Source organism: Xiphophorus hellerii, chromosome 12, assembly GCF_003331165.1.
Source record: "Xiphophorus hellerii strain 12219 chromosome 12, Xiphophorus_hellerii-4.1, whole genome shotgun sequence".
NCBI classification, from domain to species: Eukaryota; Metazoa; Chordata; class Actinopteri; order Cyprinodontiformes; family Poeciliidae; genus Xiphophorus; species Xiphophorus hellerii.
Genome location: NC_045683.1, coordinates 17,217,353 through 17,230,120, shown reverse-complemented (window position 1 = coordinate 17,230,120; position 12,768 = coordinate 17,217,353). Strand labels below are relative to the sequence as shown.

At 38.5% G+C, this 12,768-nt stretch overlaps 1 protein-coding gene and 1 long non-coding RNA gene across 2 annotated transcripts; one reads left to right on the top strand and one right to left on the bottom strand.

The window, feature by feature from the left end:
• Positions 1–1,373: 1,373 nt before the first annotated feature.
• On the top strand, positions 1,374–9,205 carry ankrd13a (ankyrin repeat domain 13A). The gene is made up of 15 exons (XM_032578949.1): positions 1,374–1,892; positions 3,380–3,515; positions 3,806–3,930; positions 4,028–4,073; positions 4,279–4,422; positions 4,511–4,700; positions 5,395–5,461; positions 5,563–5,644; positions 5,723–5,784; positions 5,878–6,008; positions 6,094–6,251; positions 6,336–6,458; positions 6,570–6,730; positions 6,826–6,887; positions 7,506–9,205. The coding sequence occupies exons 1-15, from the start codon at positions 1,785–1,787 to the stop codon at positions 7,702–7,704; spliced, it is 1,794 nt and encodes a 597-aa protein (XP_032434840.1). The 5' UTR covers positions 1,374–1,784; the 3' UTR covers positions 7,705–9,205.
• An 80-nt stretch (positions 9,206–9,285) lies between these two features.
• LOC116730474 (uncharacterized) lies at positions 9,286–12,203 on the bottom strand. Its single transcript, XR_004341326.1, has 2 exons — positions 12,040–12,203; positions 9,286–11,878 (listed from the first exon to the last, which is right to left on the bottom strand). It is a non-coding gene; the product is annotated as an uncharacterized LOC116730474 (long non-coding RNA).
• Between the last annotated feature and the right edge of the window lie 565 nt (positions 12,204–12,768).

The window sequence follows — 12,768 nt, the reverse complement described above, 5'->3', positions numbered from 1 at the left end:
TTTACTTATATATCAGTCAAATGGTACTATGGGCCCATACTTACTTATAATCACAAAAAACAAAAAAATGATCCATGAAGATGATCGCTGCATATAATTTGTGGTTGCTCTTGAAAGTCACTCTGGGTTTTCTACTTCTTCTGCTAACCCCATCCCCTTTGAAAAGAAAACAAAAACTTTTTATTGTGAAACCTGGGAACATTAAAGTGTCTGTACTTTTAATGCTCATTGTCATGTAGATTGCCACAACTGTGGTGGTCATGTTCAGAATCAGAACAAAAATAAGCTTTATTCTTCAAGTTTGTGCACACAAGAAAGGGATTTGACTTTCATTCTTTTCTCTCCATAAATACAAATATCTCAAAAAGGCAAAAAAAAAGAGAAAAAAGCTTTTTCTTTTTTGTATATGTATTTAATTGTGTTTTTACACAGAGGAAAACAAGGTTGAATGGGTGCAAACATGTATGGTACTAATCTCAGTATTCTGTTCAGTGTTTATCAGAGAGATAGTCTGGGGGAAGAAGCTGTCTTTGTGGCAGCAGATTCTTTATCTTTTTGTAAATAGTGGCCTGTAGCACCAAAATGAAGATAAAAATCTAAACAGTTTGTGTCCAGGATGTGTGGGGTCTGCAGAGATGTTAGCTGCCCTTTGCTTGACCCCAGACTTGTACAATTGTTGGATGGAGAGAATATATATAATCATACCAAGAAAGCATTTAAATAAGGTCTGGCCAGTCAGGGTATTTCATATTTTGAACTAGAGATCTCAAATTCAGAGTAGCTGAGGTAATATGAAGTAGGTAATTTTTTTCTGCTGTCCAAATTGCTTTCTACAACATGGAGGGTCAGTTTTAGTCAGGGTGCTGTCAGATAAATGAAAAACTTAGCATAGTGACGCCCATACTGGAGAGGTGGCTCCAACAAATCCCTGGTGGAAGATGTGACTTCTTAGAGCCCAGCAGTATCTGTATTTTTACCTTGAAAATGAGCTAAACAATGCTGGGAAAGGCGGGAAATAGAGCCTGGAAGTTCGTGGAATAATATCATAAAGGTGCTTTGAAGCACAGTATCTTATTGCTTGTAAAGAACCAAACCTCGACTGCACAGTTTCACTTTTCCAATCTCCCTCCCCTGAACCGTCAGGGTTCTGACAACACCTAAACGTCAGAGGGGGAAATACGAAATATATTTATAACAGTTAAACACGAGCAGATAACATCATCAACCGTTTATTTGTAAGATACGACAATGTGCAACAGTCACCTAATATTTAAAAGTGAATTAAAGGAAAATCCGTTTATTTACGGATCAACTTCCGGAAGTCTTTATTTAGCTCCCTCCCCCCCACTGACACGTAAAATGGTTTAGTCCAACCTGGAACTGTCTATTATTTTCGGTAAAGACGACGCTTGCGGCTGATAAATCCGTTTCTGTGTCAGCAACAAATCTCCAGACAAACAGACGAGCTACCATTTTAAAGTCGGCTACTACGACATTTGCTTCGGATGATATAATTGAGCAGTGAGAGTGTTTTCCTGCGCAGGACACCCCTGTTGCTGTTGCTAGGTGCTGCTCCTGGCACTTCCTTGTTCAAAAGTTTTATTTAGAGGAAGGCTCGCGGGCAGAAGTTGGTCACTGGACTGGGTGTCATTCCTGCTGTCAGCGGCGAAAGCGATGGAGTTATGGCGCACATTTCGCTGTGATTAGCGTGTACCCGCCGCCGCTTCGATCATAGATGAAATACTCAGAGACTGTCAGTAGTGAAAGGCTCCAGAAAGAGGAAGATGTCCACGGCTAGCATTAGCGAAGACATCCGAGGGAAGTTTCCCCTTCATTCCGCAGTTTGGGAGAACGACTACAGGAAATTGGAACAGCAAATACGATTACAACAGGTTTGTAGAAGCACCAAGTTAGTTGATAAGGCCAGAAAATGAAAGCAGATGCTAGTTGCTGGCTGTGTTTATAGCCTGTGAAAGTAGGCCGGGGGTGTTGACAGATGCTGTGCTGTCACACAGGAAAGTTACCTGATGACTGATCAGCTCACTCACATTAACTTGCTTAGAAAAACAGGAAGGAACAACAGGTGCGTCTTTGATTTGCAAGACGGATCGAAAAGTTCATATATTTCTGGAATTCAAAAGTGAAACTCGTATGGTATATTGATTAATTACACGCACAGGGGTGTGTTGTTGTTCATTTGGAAATGAAAAAGTTTGTGGCTAACAGTTTAACGTTTGTTTTGAATATGAGAGTGATACGTTATGACCTGCAAAACATGGGAAAAACTGGTGACTTTAGAGTCCAGCTGTCATTGCTAAGAATGCTGGGCTCAAATAGTCCTCTATCCAAGCATATTTTTGGACGTTGTATGGAAGGGAAAAACTCATTTGTTAAATCTATAAACTACTAATAACTGAAGTCTTGAGAGAATGTTCACCATTCAGTTTTTCATCTGCATCTGCAGTCAGTCCAACAGTCTCCAGGCGTGTATCTAGGACATGGACTACAGCTATTGCATTTTTTGTACTAAGCACTTCACAATATTAGAGACGTATTACCAGAGGTGAAGATAAAAAAAACACTGGACTGTTCTGTACTCAGGGGTCCAAAGTTTTCTTTTTAGATGAAAATAAATGTTGTATTTTATTTGTAAATCAAGATCCCAACATCTGGAGGAAGAGTGGAAAACTACACAATCCAAGTTTCTAGGGGGTCTATGTCATCTGATGATATTGGTTCAGTGTGTTTTATCAAGTTTAAATGCAGTTGCCTGCCATAAATTTTTTAGCATTTTATATTTCCCTCTCGTGACGAGCTTTAACAAGATTCAGATTAAAATGTTCCTTCCGAACTTTGCATCCACCTACATTTCACCACTAGCTCCATTGACATGAAACTATCGTTTGCAGTCTGTAATTAATGATTAAAGAAAATAAGTTTCATCCAGAAGTCATAGACATTTGTTACACTCAACATATCGAATGTATAATAAACATGTCAAGACATAACATTGGATAAAGATGACAAAAATACTTTAGATATAAAAAAAGAAATGATTACAAATAAAAATGTTTCTTCAGTTACTGTGCCTCTGAGTTGATTTAAGACAGACTTTTTACGGAGGGACTTTGGCACCTCTAACCAATGACTGCATGTCAATTACAGCGTGACTAATAAAACCTGTTGCTTGTGTGGTGGTGCAGGTTTGCGTAATTATCAACCGCTGCCAAAATTAGTATAGACAACCGCACAGGGATGTCATTCAGGTAAATGTGATCTGTTGTTGTGACCCTCTTCGAGTGTTTACCTGTGCTGTATGACGTAATTTCTGTACTTGTAATGTTTATTGTATGTTTTTTTTGTTTTTTGTTTTTCTCAGAATGACATCGAGGCCGTTGATCCCCGGGGTCGAACACCTTTGCACCTGGCCGTGTCCCTCGGACACCTGGAGTTGGTCAGAGTTCTTCTGAGACACGGTGCTTCAGTGACTAAAGAAAATGCCAAGCATTGGACAGGTTAGCCTGCTGCATATCAGCCAAGTAGGGCTATAAAACACCGTCCTTCATCTTCTCTTATATGTGGTATATTCATGTCAGTTTCATGGTTATTTTATCTCCTAAATCCCCTCCTCATCTGTTGCTAATGGACTTTCTTGTAGATGCTTAACATACTCCCTCAGTTACAGTAAAACACTCACCACCAACATTACTGAGGTTTTTAAATGGATCATTGCAATACCAGAGGGACCGATGCTGATACTTTAACAGGCATTGTGGTTTCCATGCTCTTCTGTGTATTGGTGCAGTGCTGCAGGAAGCTGTCAGCACTGGAGACCCAGAGATGGTTCAGTTAGTGCTTCAGCGTAGAGACTACCTCAAAGCCTCCACTGCTCTGGGAGGAGTGCCTGAGCTGCTGTTGAAGATCAAGGAGGTTTTTATTCAGATTTTTTTTTAACAGAATATTTGCAAATCTGGAAACGTTTACTATTGTAGAATAAAAAATGACCTTGCTTTTTTTCCCCCACCAGTCTCCAGACTTCTACATGGAAATGAAATGGGAATTCACCAGCTGGAGTAAGTGGGGAATTTTGTGTGTGTGCGTGTGTGTGTTTTATGTTAATTATAAAGGCACAGGCATGTTTTTCCCTAATGCTCAAGCATCCAGAGCTTTTTGCATAAAGGTTTCATCAGGTCGTACAGGCAAAACAACATACCTGCCTCTGCTGTTTCTGTTTAGCTAAGCGTCACATTTTTTCCACTGTTCGTGTCGTTGCTTCAGTCCCTCTTCTGTCCCGGATATGTCCAAGTGACGTTTGTCGCATTTGGAAAAGCGGTGCCAGCCTTCGAGTTGACGCCACCCTTCTGGGCTTTGACAACATGACCTGGATCAGAGGCCGAAGGAGTTACATCTTCAAAGGAGATGGTGTGTGTGTGTGTTTTAAACTCCTATGTAAAGATGCTTTCTAAGGTGTTTAAGCATAAAAAACATTTTTCTTTTTTATGTCCCACAGATTCCCATGCAGAGTTAATGGAGGTGAACCACGATGATGGCGTCGTCGACACTGAGCGCTTCAACATATCCCAAGAAATGGAAGAAGTCACGTTGGAGTCGATGCAGCCAGCTGAACAGGAAGTCGCCAAAAGATTGACAACATCTATTGTCAACACCTACTTGGACACAAAGGATATTGCTTTTGAAAGGCGAGATTTCTTTCTGGTTGCCATCAGTCACAACACAAATAGCTCCAATGCTCTTTAATCTCTTTTACTGTCAGCTAATGTTTGTCTCTAATTAGGTCTGTGTTCAGCAAGATTAGTACTCATCTCATGGTAACAATTTCTAGAATCTCTGCAGAATTTATTTCTAATATCTGTATACACACCGACTTGAATGAGAGGATATATTTACTTCTTATCATCGGTGCTAAATTCAGTTTTGCCAGACCCATTCAAGAGAGATTAATTGCATTAAAATTCTTATGTAAAAAAAATGTATGCATTTAATTGATCAAAATTAATGCATTAAATTTCCAGTCTTATTGGTTTTGCCTGAACTGTGGAAAACTATTCAAGCTCAGCCAGAATGGGTGGAGAGCATCTCTGAATTTGTTTTCTCAATTCAACTTGGGTCTGAGCTTTGACTTTGCTGTTTTATCAATATGAATAAGGTCTGAATTAAACTATTTGATTGTCACTGTGACTATAGATAAGGTAGTTGGAAAACACTGTTATTTTTAATAAAAATGTCCAGGGATTAGAAATCCTTTTGGAAAGTGCTGCTCCATCACAGTTTATTATTTTCTCTGCATTGTAAAGAGTTGTTCGAAGATGGCAAAAAAATTCTCTATGATGTTGCCTTGTTTTCTCAAATAGTTTTTGGTTTTTTCCCCAACAGATGCAAATCTGGGATTTTAGGTTGGAGAACAGACAAAACCGAAGCAGTCAATGGATTTGAAGCAAAGGTTTGAGAAAGTTACATGGCTGTCATTTAGAAAAAACAAACTCCCTATCCACTAGCACCTGTACAGCCGGTCATTCGGATTTGTGCTTTATTTTCTTTCAGGTTTTTAGTGTGAACAATGTAAACGTGGTCATCAGGACAAGGACGGAGCATTTAACAGATGAGGAGAAAACCAGGATTAAAAGTAGGCGGAGAACATTTCTCTTACTTGAGTTTAGTTTCTCCAGACCTGTAAATTCACATGTAACCTTTCTATTCATAGGTGAAAGGAATGTTTTGGAGTCTTTGCTGGGGACTGTGGAGCAGCACATAAGTGCCCAGGGGGTAAGATGCTCATTTCAGTATCAATTAAAGATCAAATTATTTGTTTCGCCTCTCAGTTAATGGCTCATTTTAGTTTGTTACTCCAATTTGCAGAACTTAACTCTGGAGTATGCCACAGCCACAAACCCCACTGCGATCACTCCAGAGGAATATTTTAATCCCGACTTTGACCTGGGTAACAGGGACATTGGTCGTCCCATCGAACTGACGATTCGTACACAAAAGTAAGAATTTCTGTTTTTATTGTGCAGTCTTAATCGGGCCAGGTGCATGTTTAATGAATGCCTTCTGTAATGTTCATCCACTTAGGTTCAGAGGAACACTGTGGATGAGTGAGGAGCATCCTCTGTCCCTGGTGGAGCAGGTGACCCCCATCATCGACCTCATGGCTCGAACCAGTTCCCATTTTGCACGATTAAGAGACTTTGTAACCCTGAAGTTTCCCCCTGGATTTCCTGTTAAAATAGGTACAAACCAATACATCCTTTCTTCTTTTTTTTTTTTTTCTTTTTATAAAATTAGCATTTTAAAGATTTTTTTTATCTTCTCAGAGATTCCCCTGTTTCATGTGCTGAATGCCAGGATTACATTTGGTAATGTAAACAAATGTCGCACTGAAGAGGAAGCAGCAGCCACGCCGACATCTTTGGAGGAAAATGATGAAGTAGCCACAGGTAGCGACGCAGCCACAACATTTGTTGTCTTAAAAAAAAACAACAAAAAGACTCCATGTTCCTAACTCCTTAGCGTCTTGTTCTCCATTCGGTTCTGCCCTCCTTCCACAGCTACAACTCCATTTCAGGTGTGTCCCTCGGTTTTCGAAGTACCTCTGAATTATCACCGCAGAGGGGGCAGCCGCCACACCCCCATGTCCAACAATGATGATGAACTTCTGCAGTATGCCATCCATCAGAGCCTCCTGGACTCACAAAGAGGCTCAGGCGAGGTCAGAGCAGCAGCACATCATATTTTCCACTGCTTATTCTCTAACGTTCTCCATGCTCCTTTCTAAATATCCCTCTTGTTTGTGTGTTTTTATAGGTGAGCTGGGATGATGCTAATGGAGAATTTCCACATGCAATGACAGGCAGCCATAGCGATGGGTAGGTCCAGGCCTTTTCACTAAATACATTGCCTTGCAAAAGCATGCTTACGGTTTTTTCAAATAAAGATTTGAAAAGTCTGGCATACATTTCAAATCAGCCCACTTCAGTGGGCAGTTAATAACTGCAAGGTGACCGCTTGTATGTCTTCATAACTACTAGTAAAATTTACTTGAGTAACATTTTGGAATAAAATGTAACATTTCGGAGTAGTTCTGTTCTAACAAAGCATATTGACTGCAAGTATTAGTTTTGTATTTTTTATGATGTAGAAAAGTGCTTTCTGAATCTTATTTTGTGATTATGCTATTTGTTTGTATTTTATTTATTTATGTCATGTTAGTCTTTAAAATACTAGGTGCTGGACATACTGTATGTATAACATTTTTGTCTGTCTGATGATGACATCACTTTAACATATTGAATCAAATGTTCTGATCAGTTACTCAGTACTTTAGCAGCCCTCTAACTAAGACACTTTTTACTTGAGAAAAATACGATGCAGTGGTGCTACTGCATTGAGTACAACTTTTGGCTGCTCCACCCACCTTCTCTGTTGCATAGTAAAGGCAACAGCTCAGGGTTGAATCTGTCTTCTTTCTTTCAATCTTATTCCAGAAGTATCCCTGAAGGGTTGCTGGTGGAAGTTGGAAACAGCATCAGTCCCGTGAGCTCTCCCTCCGCTTCCAGCCACGACTCGGACCTCCACCTGGCCATGGAGCTCTCAGCTCGAGCTCAAGAAGAGGTTGAGAGGAAGAGGAAGCAGGAGGATGAGGAGCTAGAGCGGATACTGCAGCTGTCGCTCACTGAGAAGTGAAAAGGAGAAGGAGGGAATTTTAAAACGACGTTCCTGGAACCAGAAGTAACCACCACACCTCAGTGTTTCCTTCCTAACCTCTCTAAATCCACCTATGCAACCACTGATTTTCATTTTTGCTGTAACAGACTTGGACCCATACAAGCAATAAAAACTCTCCATTATTTTTCAATAGATATTTTTAAGAAGAACTTTTTCTTTCCTATATTCCTTCAAGTGGACATCTTGTCACTACTTACTTACTTCAGACTGTTGAGGTACTTTAGTCCTTTAGTTATTTTTGTTTACTATTCAGACTCACAACAGCATTCACATTCGTTAATCATTATTGTTTGGATTGGGGTTAAATTACAGTTAAGTTCTTGAGTTAGCTTCAAATGTTTCTTTGTGCCGAGATGTCACACTTTATGCCACCACAGCCCTTGTTTTGTTTCGTTTTTTCTTAACATGTAAAGTCAGATTTCTTCTAAAAGCCTAGCACATCAAATTATTTTGATCACTGCAAACGTAAAGCAGCAAGCTTGAGTATTATTGCAAGTCTTCCTGCAGAGTTGCTTCTCAAAAATATGTTTGGCTCATCAAATAAGAAAAATCTCAGGGTTCCAACTTTCTAGATTTTTTTTTTTCTTCCAACATTTATTTATGAGTTTCAGAGCTGTTGTAGCCTGGTAAATGTTTCTGATGCAAACGGTATTTCTCATGCATATCATTCTATGCTAAAACCTAAAAATGGAAAATTTATGGAGCCATTTCTGAATGCATTTAGATCTATGTTGTGAATGTACAGGACTGCAGGTGGTTGGACAAACGCATGTTGCCATGGGAAATGTTTTTAAAGTAACTGCATGGTGACAAATCTGTGCTACAGCCAGGCCTAGACTTGACTTGAGGTAATAAAGTAATTATTTTTGTAACCTGTCACTGAGCGCAGCTTCAACTCCCTTCAGAAATGCAATAACAGAGACCGGTCTCATCTGTGAGTCGTTGCGGTAACCGATGTAGCAGCATTTACCTTCTCCAACCATGAACTGGAGGCATCACAGACTCCAGCATGATTAAGAGTAGCAGCTTCAGCATGTGCCAAGGATCACTTTGCTCTGAAAATGCCTGAGGGGCTGAGGTATAGTAAAAAGTTCATGGAGTGCCACTAAGACAAAAAAAATTCTAATGTTTTTTTAAGATGTGTTTTTTTTAATGTGATTGATGAGATGAAAATGCTTTTGGTTTGTACCAGAGTGATGCAGAGTAACATGAATTAACCACTAAAGTTGATTTCACTGACAGCCAACCATTTTTTAAAGGTCCCCTTTGTTGCTATGATTCAACTAACTGTAATGGATCAATTTGCCAAACTGGTGAAAAGTCAACTTTGTGAAGGCTAGCTAATGTTGATGCAGATCTCTGCAATGCAATGTGTGAGCAAAGATGTTTTCTAAAAAAAAAAAAAGGTGAGTTTTGAAAATGTCTGAAAATGTTCTAAAATAAAAGCACTTTATTTCCATGAGGACTAAACTTGTTTTTTTTTTTTCTTTCCTAAGTTAGCAACTTAAAAAAAATAAAAACAATCCATGACAATGTTGATAATTTCAGGGGGAAAAAAGGTTTATTTTTTTGTTTCTCTTATTCATTCTTTTCTCAATTAAGTTTTGAACAACTGGCTCAGTATAATAAAAGTCTATTTAAGTCTCATATCTTCAGCCTGAACCTGGTCAGCAGTGTGAAGTGCAGATCCTTGCAGTAGCTTTCTCTTAATCATTTTCACTTGTAGTCTCCACCACTACAGACTTCAAAGTTTTGCAGATTTGATGTGACAGACCAAGACAAAGTGGTTCATCAGCTGTGAAGAACGCTTTCTAACTTTAAAAAAATATTTGATGGACCCAGTTAATAGAGTCCATCTGTGTTTTATTTATTCTCAGATTAAATCTCATTCTCTAAATAAATGGCAATCCCAGAAGGAAGCCTGTTAAAGGGGGCAGACATCTTGAGACAGAGGTGGAGGCTAATCTTTCACCATAAACACACACCAAGAACTACGTAAAATGGAATGATTTAGATCGATACATATCCAATCATGACAGCCTGAAGTCCAGTCCAAAAAAATTATATTCACAGATATCTCAAAATAGTTGTGGCCCACAGGCTATTGATTTAACAAAACAAATAGCTAAGAACACCATCATTTTCTCTTTCATATTACTCTTACACACTACTTTGTGTCACATAAAACCCCAGTAGAACACACAAATGGTTGTGGTCATAGTGTTTTAAAAACAAAACAAGTTCCATATGATTAAAAGCCACGTAAAATTTACTGTAGATATCTTTTTCTGCAATATTTATTTTGATAGTGCACAGTCTCACGAGATTGAACAGAAAAGATTTTTTACAGTTTAATGAATCAGTAATAAACACATTTCAACATAGCACATAAAGAAGCACTGATCACTGTGATTGGTAATTTGTAAAAATAAAAAAAAAATCTCTCAGATGTGTCATGGCAAATTCAACTATAAAGCTACGTAAAATCTTTTTATTTCTCAGAATTTTAGAGATTTATCTTTTTGTTTTTCTTAATGAGAGTGAGAAATAAACATTTTTCTCTACTTAGCCAGAATTTTTAAGAAGGTTAAAATAAATAAATTCACATGTTTCCACACTTTTAATCATAAAACAAATTAAAAAACTTTTGTGGGCAGCAGAAAATGAGTTAAAATCATTAAATCATTGGATTCATAGCTGCTTATCAAGCCAGTCATCAAAATTCATTGGCCATTATTTCTGGTTATAGTTAACATGGCCTTTCTTCTTATTAGTCCTATAATCACATATGAATCTAATCTAATTTCTTAAATTTCAGTGCCTTTTATGAGCAAAACAATTACAAAATCCCATATTATGTCACCTATATAAAGGTAGGGCTAAACCACTAGAAGTTTTTGCCCAATTACTTCTACAGTCCCAAAACCTTTTAATGAGGCAACAGAGAAATAAAATACCAGAGTAAGTTTTTCCTGAAGCTCCATGGAGTATAGCATAGACCCTCCCCCACATGTTGCTGTTCACTGCCAATCTGCTGTAAAATAGAAAGATTTTTTATTTTTTTGCAATAGGTGAGTCTCACAAAGGTCCATAGTTATTATTTTTGCAAAATTAACACATTTTCTTAACAGGAGTAAGATCTGGACACATTTCTGGCCACAGGTTCAAATATTCAACACCATAATTTCTGAGCCACTTCATGATCATTTGTGCCTTGTGGCTCGGTGCTCCGTCATGTTGGAAAACATCCTGATTATCATCGAAATGTGCTTGGAATGCTGGAAGGAGGACAATATTACGATCTGCCGCAGCTGACACAATATAATGCCACTTCTGCTTTCTTCTCTGGACTAAAGATTTTCCAGATTTCGTAGACAAGATGGATCCATGAGAGAAAATAGTTTTGTTCCAGTCCTGTGGAGTCCACTCCTTGTACTTCCTGTTGAAACCCAGTCTGCCTTGATGTTTTCCTTGGACCAAAGCAGCTTCTTTGCAGCCATACTTGTTACAAGGTCGTTATCCAACAGTCTTTGTCTCACAGTGCATGCAAACATGCTCACACCCATCTGCTGCCAATTTTGAGCAAGCTCTACACTGGTAGCAACACCACCCTGTGGTGTACCTTTAAGGAGGAAAGCCTTGCTTGATAATCTTTGATATCCTTAGGTCTTCTTTGCTGTAGTTCAATCTGTCAGCTTGAACTTTTTGAAAATAAGCAAAAATGTTTTTTTCAAGCTGAATATTGGAGGCAGCAATTTCCTTGAATGTGAGCCTGTTTTGATAGGGAGTGATGACGGCTTCACTTTAACCATTGCTAAAACTGGCGGATACAGATGTTAGGTGCATATATTTTCCGCTTTTACTACAATCTGCAAATAAATGTGTCATTTTTAGCTGTTCAGTCGCAGCATATTTTATTTTAGGCTTCCAAATCAGAAGGTGTCGCTGCTGATAGCTGCCTGGCTGTACTGCCATCTGCTGGGCTCTACTTCGCAATGCAGCTTGTACCAGAAGATAACCCTCACAGTTGATGTTTGTGTCCAGTTTCAGCGACGAGTCAGAGGTTTGTAGACACAGACAGCCATGATGATCATCAGCAGGAGCAGAACAGCGAGGACACTCCCCAATGTCACTGTGAAGCAGCAAAACACAGATCAGCAACAACATAGCTCGCCATGGGATGGCGCAATGCTCAATATTAGGACAACAGGACTAAAGCATAAAAACCAAACCGAATGGGAGAATTCCAGTGACAATTCTCAAACTGGTTTCCAGTTAAACACCAGGACTCACCTAGATTCTGCTTCTGCAGGACCACATAAGGCCTCTCAGTCAGGTTGGATTCGTCCTGAGCGCTAGTTATCACACTATAACATAATATTACAGCCTGTGGGATGAGATGCAGCATCATGTTGTTCATGGATGAAGGTGGAGGATGATGATCATGAGGAGAGGCGTTTTGCTTCCGCTACTGCAGGGTCCTAAAGCCACTGGGTTGTTATACTGGGAAGATTTGGTTTACTATCTCACCATTGTAGAAACTTGATACTATTTTGCACAATTGACTTGTTACAACATCATCAAATGATGAAAACAATTCCAAAGTTTGATTTAAAATATACATCATATATGTCTGTACTGTATATATATATATATATATATATATATATATATATATATATATATATATATATATATATATATATGAATAAAAAAATGAAATGTATAAATGTTTTTGTAACTCAGGCCCCCAGAAAATTATTTTCTTTGGTAACTAGAAGTTTTGCACTTTTCAATTTCAATTAATATGTTCTTTATGCTTCAACCTAAACAGTTACAGACTAAATATTATTTCATTTTAAAGTAATTTGAACTGTTTTGAACAATGTTAACACAAAATCTTGAAAAAAAACAACCATTTTGCAATTTATAGGTTGTTCATATGCCACTGGCATTTTATAATCTGCAAAACTTTCATAGAAATTTTAGAAGTTGCTTTTCTAAACACACGTTGTACTTTCT